Here is a 13,179-nt window from a genome sequence, read left to right on the forward strand (position 1 = left end):
GCAAGTTGTGAAAACCATGTGATGCCTACAAAAAGCAAACACCTTGGCTGTAGAAGCCAAGGATTAAACAATATATATATATATATATATATATATATATATATATATATATATATATATATATATATATATATATATATATATATATCGTAATACTGCTGCATCGTCTACCTCAGAAAATGCACAAGTGTGGTAGCGAGATGGAGCTGATCCACGTTTTTTGTAGTAAACATTTAAAAGGGCACGGTCGACTAATCAGTCAGTCACTCCATGGGTAATTGAAAGCCATATTAAATAGTATTTAGCAGGTTGGCGTTACGTGATGCGGAGCAGGGTCCGGGGGCAGGGGAGGGCGGGGGCAGCTGCGATGTCCCGCGAAGGTGTGCGCGTGAAGAGAATGTTGCTGTCCATTCCTTTAAGTGAATCGCTGTAATCATTTAACACCCCTTATTATTGGCAAACAGCAACGTTTTCTTTGTGGTTACAGCAAGCAAGAGCAGAGAACGAGGTTTCTAACGAAATCGTTACAAAGCCGTGTTTTCGCCTCCTCTAGTGGGGGAAGCCCCACCCCCCAAAGGATGCTGATTGGCGCCACACTTTTATAAGATAATTCTTGCAAAAACGGACTGATCTGATTGGGCACCTGCGGCGCTTGCGGCAGGCGGGTGCTACCTGGCATTTCGCTATGTCCTACCCGCTGGAACGGATTTGGGTTCCAAATGTCTACAGTTCATTAAGCATGGCCGACGGGGGAGGTCCCTGCATGCCCGCAGGCAGACGCGGTGCCAGTGCTGGGCTCCGGCTCGTTCTCCTCCTGCTGGCCGCTGCCAGCCGGGCCACCTGGTGAGTACCACGTTCGTGTGGCAGGGGCTGGGGCGTCGCCAGCCGGGTCGGTTCCTCTGATTTGTCGCTCTGCAGTCCGATCACTGCAAGGTGGGGATATAGCGCCAGATTCGGACGACCCCTTGTCCCTTATCCCCCCCCCCCCACCTTATCGCCACCCCAGCCCTTCTCCTGTTGCACCAGCTTCCTCGGTGGGACGGCTACTACCTTAGAAGTTGGGTTTAATGTGCGTCCCTTGGGGTCTATTTGGAGGGAAATTGTTTCTTTGGGCTGAGTGTTGCTTGCTTATCCACGCGCAAATGTCTTTTTTTTGTTCTTATATCTTCTACATGCTAAAACGTTGTAGTCATGATTTCCCCACATGACCCTTTCAGCTGAAATGTTCTATCCTACATGGGGTTAGAAGCACGCATTACACTGAGGAGTTATTAGAAATAACCGAAACCCGGCGCCTCCTGCTTTCAGGGCAATTGCCTCCAGAAGATACCCCCTGAAATCGGGGATACGGCGCAGTGTTGTGTGCTATGTTTCATGGCGACATTCCACAGGCTGCCACGGAGCGCCTGGACATGTGAGACATTGGTGTGCGGCGTGGGTCAACTTTTTAATACTACGTGTCCTTTTAGCTGAGTACTCCGAATTCTACTGGTGGTTGACAATTGGGCATGCACCGCATGCCTTACCCGTGCTGCCGTATAATGTGAATGTTCCAGAGGTTTAAAGCGACAATCTTGTAATTTTAGTGCGGTGGCAGGGTCCCTAGTTGCACTCCTCAGCTGCGGTGACTAGCTTCACTGTATTTGCGCCCACATGTATCCCGTTTGAAAAGTGAATGAGTAGACGTGTTAAAGTTCAGATTGTGTCACAGGTTGTTGGACAAACGATACTCCCGTCTACGTTTTAATTAGTGTAAAAGCCATTACGCTAACCGAACGCCAGTGTCGTGCAAAGTCGGGTCTGATCTGGTGTGCATAGACACGCTGTTAATTACTTAAAGCGCTCTGCACCTGGTCATTTTTAAAGAATGGTATTGCAAAATATGCCTTTAAATGCACCGATTCACACGAATATTCACAAAAAATACCACCCCCGATAATAATCAAACGGTTTCTTAAAAAAATGTGATTAATGAAAGTTGCCCGCGTCTATTTTGTTATTGCCCCTCTCCGACTCTGCCAATATTTGCCAGTGCGCACTATCTATTTATTGGATCCATTGTTATGTGAATGTATGTTTACACAGGAAATTAGAGAGACACTCGAAACATCTAGAGTAGCCTCCTGGAGAACTGCAAATCTAAGTGTGGAACCAGCATGGCCCGAACTCCGCTTGTTTGGTAACTGAGCTACAGAAGGGAAGGCTGATGTGAAGTCCCTCTTTAAGGCAACGTTGAATGGCACCCATGGCACTTGTCAGGGCCTTTGCATTTCGTTTGCCCTAAACATTGGGGTTGAAGCCGGTTAGAGAAGTTTAGATGTGTTTCAGGAGCGGACTTGTAGCAGGCCTCCTACTAAAGTGTGAAGTACATGTAGCACACGGCGTGCATTTCTAAGGACGTGGAGGAACCCTAATGTAGTTCAATTTGTTGTTTCTAAAATAAGATCCTGTTCTCTGCATGTTTGTTTTATTTTGAAGGTTGCGACTGTTGAGATGTGGACTCGATGAATGGAGTGGTCTTCTACAGCAGTCACTGGGGTATGCTGTGTTGCCATTTGCTAAATTATAATTAATACAAACTTGTACATTTCTTTACAGAGCTTCTCCAAGCAGCTCCTTGTATAACCGTATGCTTTAAATGGACTATATTTTGAAATGCACCTACTCCCTGGATCAATGTTACTTTTGATCGTGTGGCAGTGATAGACATGGAAATAATTTAGAGGGGGGAATCCCACAAGGGCTGGAGCGTGGGGGTGGAGTTTGGAGGAGTGGGCGGAGTTCCTAAGGGGCGGAGCTGGCAGTTGACCTCTGATCAAAGGAAATGTTTAAACACAGCGCAATTTCTTTCATACTGCTGCTTTTCCAAATTCCACACCATATATCAATTCAACATCCATGACAGTGGTGCACCCATAATATGTTAACATTACCACTTGAAAATTGCTTTGGGGTCCAGTCATGTGATGAGATGTGAAGGCAAGCAGCAAGCGCTGGTGTAGGGCTTACAGTCAGGATTAAGGGCGAAGCCACGCTAAATCCGTTTTTCAGTGTTTGTACAGCACTGAAGTGTCCTTTTATTTACATTCTTTACAAAGGGCCTCATCACGAGTTGGGCTCTAGCCCTTAAATGTGGTGGTAACGGTATTACTGCTGCATTTAAGGGCTGGCCCTATCACGAGTTGGGCACTAAATGGGCTGTTTTAGCTCCAGCCTTTCTCTGGAGGTGAAAATCCCGTTTCCGTCTGTTTTACAGCCGGCGGTAACAGCCTGCATAATTATCACTGAAATTACCCCATTGAATCCATTGGACCCAATGGGGAATGGGGATTTACCGTTAACACCCAACCCGTGATCCGGCGGTAATACACCGGACCGGTCGGTGCTAGGGCTATTACAGTCAGGCAGTATTACAGTCAGGCAGGATACAGCCCAACTCGTGATGAGGCCCACAGTCTACTTCCGTCTTCAAACCCCAAAACTTGGCAGATGTGATGGTGTTACTCAGATGTACTTTATTGCTCAACATAGACTACATTTTGAATACTTATGTCCAAACTGTTCTTTGTCTTGTAGGGCAACCACACAAATATTTCGCTAGCCAGTAGGAAGATACATTGGTTACTTCTGACCAAAATTGCGGCAATAGTTTACAGTAGAGACCAAACATTTTTTTTTTCTCCATTTGTCATCAGGTTTGTTCTCCTGTGCCCAGCAAGCTGCCATTTTTTAACATACCTTTCTGGACTGAGGTCAATCAGGTGCAGGCCATTGTGGTGCACACATAATAGATTGCTCACTCTTTTAATGCCTACTGAGTTGCTAAGGGGTGTGACTGTATTGTTCCTGTGACTGAACAGACTTTCACATTCTGCAGTAGATTTGGCTAAGGTGTCCAGTGTTTTGATAAGTGGAAGCATTTCCTATGATGCGCGCTTCCCACCATTGTCCTTAAATTCTCAGAAGCCACTCACTATTTCTCTAGCTGGTAGCTTAAATATTTTGCAAAGTGTCTGCACTTCATCTTCCCCGTTAAATATCTCATAATCATTTGGTCAGTACCTAGGGTAAACAACTTGGCATGCCAACATCCATTTTTTGAACTGTGAAGCCGTTGCTTCCTCTGGAGTGCTTGGATCATGCAAGGAGGCTGTGGTAAGGAGTCTATTTTGCGTGGCATTTGCCTGACTTCGGAAAAATTGCTGTCTATTGATTTCTACATCAACCTTTCTCCCTCCATGCAAAGTAACCCCTTCAAATGACTATTGGCAGCTTCTGTGGCAAGTTTGGTTGCCTGCCTCCTGCCAGCACCTCAAAACCTTTAATTTAACAGCAAATATATATGGGCCCCTCAGAGACTGATGGAGTTAGCTTGCAATTTTACTGACTGCTCAGACAGCTCACATAGAGCATCCCTAATCAGGCCTAGGTTTTTCAACTCCACAGCAGTCAGCCTTTCGAGAAGTCCTCTATATTTTTCCATTCCAGGACCTTCGCGGTTTGGCTCTTCAAAAGTGCAGGTAGGGGGACTGTAGAGTTACAGATACAGAACCAAGTGCAAGGGTTGCCAGGAGGCAGTGCAGGTGTGCAACTGGGCGGGCAAGGACCTGGGCCGAAATCAGAAGGTACCCAGGTGACCAGTGCAGTTTCAGACAGGAAATCAGCAGGTGAGATTAATAGAGGTGGCAGATTCAAAGAGGAAGGTCTTGAGGTGCTTCCGGAACCGGAGATGGTCCTCTTCAATTTTCAGAGAGGAAGACAGGCTGTTCTGGAGGGAGGCCCGAGCTGAAGAAAGAGATCTACCACCAACTTGTTGCTTGGAGAAGCGACTGACCCTGAGGGAGTTGGAGGTGGAGGAGTGAAGAGCTCGAGTAGGAAGGCAATTTCGAAGAGAGAGTTGGAGATATTGAGCACCCAGGCCCAAGAAGGCCCTGTGGACAATGCAGAGGGTCTTGAACTTAATCCTTGCAGCCACTGGGAACCAATGCAGAGATTTCAGCCCTGGACAGATACGGTCTTTGGACTTGAGGCCAAGGACACGTTTCACAGTCCTGTTCTGGATGAGTTGCAGAGGGTGGAGAGTAGAAGCGGGCAGATTTAGAAAGAGGCTGCTGCATTAGTCCAGCCTAGAGAGAACCAGAGCTCTGGAGACAGTGAACTTCTGGAGGAAGGAGAGGAAAGGAAGAATAGCTCTGAGGAGGTGGAGTTGGCAGTTTTACTTCTTAGTCAAATCAGAGAATCAGAGATCGTTGGCGGCACACCATTACTGCACATAAGACAGTCAGAGATGAGAGAGTGAGAAAAGGTGGCAGAGGGGAGCCTGAACATGAGCTGAGTGTCATCTGCATAGCACTTAAAGTTGGAGCAGAGAGCAATGGCAAATTTCAGGTCTTCCTCAACAATGTACTTGGTACGTTTCATTTTCATTTAATTGCCAATGAAGTCCATATATCTGCACAACTTTTCCTTGTCTGCAAAATCTTACCAATTGATAATCCATTTGAAATCAGCAAATCAACAAGAACTGGCATGTCCGTGAATGGCCGGTCTTGTTTGCTTACCATATATGCAGTCTGGCAATGCGATTGGTTACTTCCTCTTGGCATGCATTTTGTTTTTCTATTTTTTTTCAATTCTACATCTTTCGCTCGTAGAACAATCTTTTCTGCTTCTTGGCGGCCATAGCTATCTTTGTGCCCGTATCCTCTTTCGAAGGGCAGTTTGCTGCCTTTTTTTGGTGTTGTGGAGACCGTGCAAACAAGGCACTGAATCAATTCCTTGAATATTCTTATTCCTCTAGTGTGCAATAAACCACGGTTGCTAACTTTACCACACACACTGCGTTCCTACTTCCCATTATTTTTTATAAACCACTGATGCTGTGCCTTAAAATATGCAGCTTGATCTTCTGTCCAGCCAATTGGTAGCTCAGGTTCAAGTACAAACTTACAGGTGTAAATGGTACCATCACTGCCTCTGGAGGAATCCTCCTTACCATTTGTGAGAACGGTGACAATGTTGTCTTTACTGTCTGCAAATAACTTTGGATCATCAAAGGAGCTTGATGGTCAGCAGCTAGCTCAAGACATCATTTCTTGTTGAACACCAATTCTGATGCACAATTTAACTCTTCACGTTTCCATGTATAAAAAAATTAAAAGTGAGATTGTTGCTTTTGCATCCCTCTGGGGTACTTAGCACGGCTTTCCAGGCTGTGAGGCTGCTCGAACCCAACTGTACGGTTCAGGCCACCTGACTGTATTTACAATACATGGTTCAAAGCTCTGTACAATGCAGTGTTTTTATAGTCTAACTCAACAGCATTTCTAAAAATATGAAAAAAGGACTTTGTATAATTTAAGAAAATATAACGGATGCTTATGTAATGTTCTCTGTGGCTGTGCACGGGGTAGATTAGATCACCAAGCCTCACCACAGCAGGCTGCTTACCAGTGACTGGAGCAGCGAGCCTAGTGCCTGGCTGGCAACAAGTTGGATTACGGCAGCTCAGAAGGCGGCTTTAGAAGGCGGATGGCAGCGACGGCTCCAGAAGAAAGATGATGGCTTGACGGTTCCTCAAGATGGCACAGAGTGGGACTGGTTTCAGTCCCAGCCATCATTAAGAGGCCCTTTGGCCTGGTCTCCTGCTGTGTCATACGTAGGGGGATGGAGCGGTATGCAGCTCTGCCCCCCACTCCATACCGAATGGGAAGCAATTTTTTTTTTTTAAATTTAATATATCGTTGATTGTTTTGTGCCCGAGGCTGGCTGGATCCCGAAATCTGGCTACACATCTGATGCCGGATCTCCGATCCAGTTGTCATGGTTTTTTAACATTGCACACTCCAGCCAGGGACTCCTTCCCCTGACAATGAACGTGGCACACAAAAAAATGCTTTTTATCTTTAATAAACCACAGATTAATTTTGAGTAGGCCTCCAACCCGTCTCACACCCACCTTTACAAAGACCCTGTATCACAATGGACTAGGAACCAGGCCGGTGTGTATCAATAAGATACTTATCAATGTATTATTTAATGGAAAAAGGAAAAAATATTCAAAATACAATTTTACAACAGCCACCAAGTGGTGGCAACACAAATGCAATGCTGCCTACAGAACAATTGGTTCAAAATCCCAACACTAATCACATGGATCTTTAATGACAAAACAGGAAAAACATGTTTAAAGCATATGATGGCACCCAAAGTTAAGCACTCCCCCTGCACCACTCACCCCCAAACATCAGCTAACTTCCCTTTGGAAGGAAGGCAGTGGCAAGTAGGAAGGATAAAGAGAGAAAAATGTGATTTGGAATACAGCCCGCCACCCCAAGATTAGAAGTCAGAAAAGAACATTAAAACCTGATTTTAGGGTAAAATGACTGAACCGGATTTGCTTATTACTCGCACAGCAGCTCACAACTGCGGTGGAACAGCTAGAAAGGAAACTTTTGTTGCTACACTTGAGGAGGTAAGGAAACCTAGATACTACTAGTCAGCACACCAGGGCAACGCGAAGACAGGGTATGAGAATCGATTTTGGAGAAGAAAGCAAATGCAAAAGAAAATTACACACAGCAATGGAATTTCGTTTTTTCACAGGATTTGTGATGACAGGCAGCTAAGGAAAGGGATTAGCTTTCAAAATAAGAAATCGGCATTTAGAACAAGGACATAGGCACACAACAGATAGGATTCTAGACATAAGGGATCGCTCTTAATGGGACTACGGTCGGGGTTTGTCAGTGGGACAGTGGGACAGATGCAAATAAGGATATCGTAGGAAGGCACACAATACACGGACGAGGAGAATAACTCTGCTGAGGCTATACTTTAATGACCACAGTTAGTAAAAAACACTCATCAAATTGTTGATTTCGAATGGTAACAATATTGAACGTGAATTTCAATGGAAAATTAATTGATTTATTTCAAAATGATACTAAGGACTTATACAGACAACTGAAATATTTCTCCAAGGAATATGCTAACCTACACAGTCTAATACAGATTCTACTATGGAAAGGTGAATGGATTATACTGGCAATTTGGGACTTTCAATGGGACTTTCTATGGGATTTTCAATGGGGGTATGTTGCAAAAAGGAAAGGGTTATGCAATTTGGGACTGGGGTTGCTTGCTACTTACAAAGTAAGCCTTGGATTGGATTCTGGAAAGTCAGCTGGATCACAAGACCCTCTGGACAGCTAGGCAAGGGGTCTGGTCTCTGCACTTTCCTGGATGGGATCAGCTGGACAGCTAGGTGAGGGGTCTGGTCTCTGCACTCTCTTGGATGGGATCAGCTGCCCCTGTCCTCTTTCTCCTGTCTCCCTGGATTCTTGTGTGTGTGTGTGTGTGTGTGTGTCTGATCCTGTGTCTAGTACAGTCCGCTCTTATATAGCCCAAATGACATCACTCATTTTACAATCTAGGGGAGTACCCTAAAATTACTCCTACCCCCAGGATTGGACAGTCTATCATTCTCTCTCCGCCCCTTGGCCTGATTGGTTCAGGGGAGTGAGCATCATTTGTCTGTTTGGTCATTTATGACAGTTCTTTGTTTCTCAGGGCCACTTTTTAGTAAAACGGAGTTATGCAGCATAACTTCAAACTTATACTAGCCCCCGCCATAAGAAGTAGATAGGCGGTTTCAGTGGGCCACAGGGAATTAGACAGTCTGATCGCTAACTCTGTGCAAGGTAGAATAGCCCTTTGGCACATTTTTGCCCTTTTCATGAAATGCATAACAGTTATAATGCTGCAAATAATTCAACATGTTCATAATCTAATTTCCCATCTGTGCACCAATTTTCCTCTTCATCCCATTTATACATCAGCCAGAAACAAGTCTTTACTGGCCATTTCAGCCCACGAAGTGCTAGGAAAATGTACTTCGTCTCTTAACATCCACCTGGAAAATTCATGGAAAAGGTGCATAAAACAAAACATTTTTTCCTTATTCTGAGCGCTGGGAAAATGCCTAAAATTAATCACTATTTTAATGTCAATTTGGATGATCTGCCAAATATGGAGGGTGGTGCATCATTCCACACATCAAACTGTCTCCCCCTGGCTCAGCTTGCAACAAAAGACATGTATTGCACCTTTGAAGTTTCTCAGCTTGTCCTTCAGAGTGGGTGCTGGAGGAATTCACACTTCTTGGTCAAGTATTAGCCCCACTGCTAGTACTGCCTTTTAGTCTGGCAGAACAGGTAATTATCATGCCTTTAGCCACCTCATATGTCATTTGGAATAGTTCACTTATAAGTGTGACTTCCAGGGGAGGAAAGACTTCCAATTGAGTTTTTCCTGCCTGAGCCAAACTGGTTTTACTGGTATTCCTGAGCCTCTGCCAAGTTGATTGAATTTATGTGGGGGGGGGAACATAATATGCATGGCGTTGTCAGCCCCCCACCCCAACATATTCTCTGACAATTCTGTGCAAGCAAAGCTACCCTTGCGCGGTTTATCAAAGTAATTTTCTTTTTCCTCTTTTACACGTGTGGAAGCTGTATTTCATCCAATGTTTGAAATGTGGTTCTGTAAGTCAGGGGATTCTTTTGATTTATCTTTCTTGAATGTGTTTGCATTTGTAGTTGATCCATGGGCACTGAGGGATAGACCCTCTGCACAAGGTTCTTTTGATTTGACACGGAAGAAAAAGCCAAGCTGTTTTTCATTCATTTGCATTGTTTCAATGTGCTGCCGTTCACATAAAAGGGAAAACAAAAGCCGTATCGGGTTGCAATGCGAAATCCTTGCCCCTCATGTGAATGAACAGTAAGACGAGGCTATATTTGGATGTATTGCCTAACATTTTGGCATTCAGATGGAATAAAGCATGCAGGGCTGTTTTTCAATGCAGCGCATAACTTTGTGGTATTTCAGATGAAAGAAAAAACACACAGGGCTGTCTTGAATGCAGTGCACAACGTTGGTATTCAGATGACAGAACAGCAAATGTAGAGCCATTTTTCAATGCAGTATTGAACTGCTTGCCAAACGTGCCAGAGAACAAAGCACAGCCATTTCTGGTGGCACTGTTTAATGTAGTTTTTCAAGTGACAGCGATTTCTGTTGGGGCCTGTAAATGCACACCACTCAGTGGGAGCTGGCCCATTTCTCAGTGCCTTGGTTCCACACAACCAAATGGTGACCTGTGTTTTATTTAAAGATTGCTCGAGTGGGATCGCCTAATTATGGGCAAGCACAGAGGCAGAGATCATATTTTTACCGGCACCCCAACTCTATAATATGCAAAATCCATACTTTCAAAAAATTACTATCACTTTCTGTGTTTTTGAGAAAGGGGAGCCGCTCATTTAACAACAAAAAAATGCTCCATACGACAAGAGCATGCTGTTGCTACTCTGCTCTGTGTGCACTGTTCTGTTGGTTAGTGTAGCAGGCAGCTTGGTATACTTGCTGTGACAAAATGGCTACTGCCCGCAAGAATACACCGATGATTAGTTGCTGAAGTACTGACTCTAAGCTCACACTTCTATGATACCGTGATCCAATCATAAAGTTGAAACATGCACACTTAAGAAATATACTGCTTTCAACCTGTTGTGGTAATGTGGGCTAAGGGCATTTTGAGGGGTCAGAAACAGAAGTCGGACACAGGGTTGTCATATTTGGTTATAGACTTTATTCAAAGGATTGAGGAAATGCCTCTCTGACCCTATTCTAAAAACTTAAGGAGTTGTCTTCGTCAGGATCTCATAAATTAAAAAGCTGTCCTTGTGTCCAAACTCTTCATTCCTGACACTCACAGAAAACCGAAACAACAACGTGACAAGGGAAATGGCTATTACCTGCTAATTGTAAAAAGGTGTTCTCAAATGAAAACAGAATAGCTTTAAAGTAAATGTTCTCCAGAATGGAAAAGACCTAAATTCCAGAGGGTTTCCCCTGAATTCTTCACAGGCATAACAAATGTCTCTAGGACCAACATTTCTTTATGCTTTCCTTGGACCATAACAATCTTGTTTAGATGAACACAGTTCAGTCTTGTAAATTCACTTGCAACAAAACGGTCCTTCTTTTTACACAAACACTGTTTCCTTGTGGGTTTGCAATTTGCCTGGTCTACTCCACTGCCAGCACTCCACGTGCCCTCTTAAAATGCCTAGGGCCTCATTACATGGATGGCGGTAAGGGATTACCGGTACCGGTAAGGGTACCGGTAATCCCTTACCGCCTTACTACGAGGTCCCTTCGTGGGTCCCTACCTTAACGGCTGGTTTTACCAGCCGTTAAGGACGGGACCCGCAAAGGGACCTTGGAGGTAATTACGGTACCGCAATTTGTACCAATTTGTAAGCAATTTGCAATAATTACCACCTTCCCCATTCCCATTGAGCCCTGGGGGTGCAAATGGGAATGGGGAAGGGCCATTGGTGAATGGGGAATCACCGCCCCGCCAACCTTGGAATGGGGTGGTAATTCCGCCATCCACCATGGTAGAATCGGTAAATTACCGGCAGCCATGGTTACCGCCTTCCGTGTAATGAGGCCTCTAGTGTACTCTCCTGCCAGGCCTTCTCTTTGCACTCTCAAATAGCCGTACACTACCTCTGTAATGTTAAAGTTGCATATACCCATCTTCCTGCCTTGGTATATCTTCTTGATAAACAAGTCTCACTTTTACTGTGCTTTTCCGCAATCGCAATCTCACAATGTTCAAAAATGTCAGCTTGGTCACTGAAATGCCCCAGGGTCCCCTCTCTGCTTTGGCAAACTCATCAGTAGTTTGCAGCATTACCAGGCTTCCCGGCGCTCATGCAGTGTACATTTGCCGCCGACTCTCCACTCTGCGCCGCACTGACATCTCTCCAGGCTCTCTCATGGCTCTGCTCCTGAACACTGGTTTCTCTCTGGCTCCCAGTAAGGACTGTGATGTTTCTCTTGGCTGCTTGATGCTAGGGGGCCCTCTTGCTTTTCCTGGCATCTCCACAGCCCACCTCACTCGCAGCACGCTTTATTCCTTCTTCTCTGCCGGTGTGCCTCTTTACCTCACCATGCTGACTCTTACCTCCAGCTGCTACATGCTGACTCGTGCCTCCAGCGTCTGTGCCCCAGCTCATGCCTCCAGCCTCAGTCCGCCTTCTCTAGAGCAATGTCTTCTCCTGAACTCATCCTCTCCGTGCAATGACCATTTTAAAAGTTCCAGTGCACCAGTGTTTCCGTCCAATGACTAGCACATTCACGACACTTATGGTTCAGTATACATTTCTCCCTCTACCTCATCCCAGTACTTAAGTGGTTATGGGACTTGTAGTCCATTGACCTTAATAGAAGATTTAAGTGGCTGTGGCAATAAAAGTCCATTAATGATTTCTGATATATGATTCTTGAGTGGTGTTTCTTAATGAATACATTTGGAAGATCAGTTATACCTGAAGGAGAACTAAGATGGAAATACGCCATTAGGGCTTTGGGCAACAGGGAGTCTCCCTCATGGGGGCAAATGGGGAATACTGCGTCTTATAATATGAAGCCATGACCTCCCTCCTGGTGGCCAACTCCTCCCATGTGATCCTCAATCATAAAGCCACCACCAGGGTCACGATCATGTAGCAGCTACTGTCCCCTGGCCACATGGGAAACTGCCGCTGGGCAATCCCTGATGACTCCATTTGATTCACCACTGCATGCTCTGGGATAGGATTAGTCCTTGATCTCATTCTTCTAATTCAGTGGGCCTCATTCCGAGTACGGCGCTAACCAATGGCGCTATTAACGCCTTGGTTGACGCCGTACCCGGACCGGCAGCGCCTTGGTGGTTGGCGGAATTACCGCCCCATTCCAAGGTTGGCGGGGCGGTAATTCCCCAATCCCCATTTACCCTTCCCCATTCCCATTCTTGCCCCATAGGGCATAATGGGAGTGGGGAAGGCGTCAATTACGCCACCGTAAATTACGGTGGCGTAATTAACATCAAGGTCCCTTAGCGCCATGGTATTTAACGCCTGCTAAAAGCAGGTGTTAAAAGCACCATGGCGCTAAGGGAACTCGGAGTATGGCGGTAAGGGATTACCGCCACCGCTCTCGTTAGCGGTGGCCGCTATCCCTTACCGCCATACTCGGAATGAGGCCCAGTGTCTGTAAAACACTTGCAGGAGACCTTCACCTCCAGTGAGGTCCTTGGCACCAGTGTAACTGGCAGAGAAG

At 45.4% G+C, this 13,179-nt stretch overlaps 1 protein-coding gene across 3 annotated transcripts in view; it reads left to right on the forward strand.

The window, feature by feature from the left end:
- The first annotated feature begins 417 nt into the window (after positions 1–417).
- The window catches only part of GABRG1 (gamma-aminobutyric acid type A receptor subunit gamma1), a 916,720-nt gene continuing 903,958 nt past the window's right edge, over positions 418–13,179 (forward strand). The window contains exon 1 of one of the 3 annotated variants that reach the window (XM_069631726.1): positions 418–843. In XM_069631726.1, the coding sequence (XP_069487827.1) occupies positions 686–843 (158 nt within the window). In that variant the 5' untranslated portion in view covers positions 418–685. The remainder of the gene's footprint in view (positions 844–13,179) is intronic. The other 2 variants (XM_069631725.1, XM_069631724.1) reach the window with 2 other exon arrangements.

This window comes from Ambystoma mexicanum, chromosome 6q (assembly GCF_040938575.1).
Source record: "Ambystoma mexicanum isolate Mex_15411 chromosome 6q, UKY_AmexF1_1, whole genome shotgun sequence".
In the NCBI taxonomy this organism is placed as follows: Eukaryota; Metazoa; Chordata; class Amphibia; order Caudata; family Ambystomatidae; genus Ambystoma; species Ambystoma mexicanum.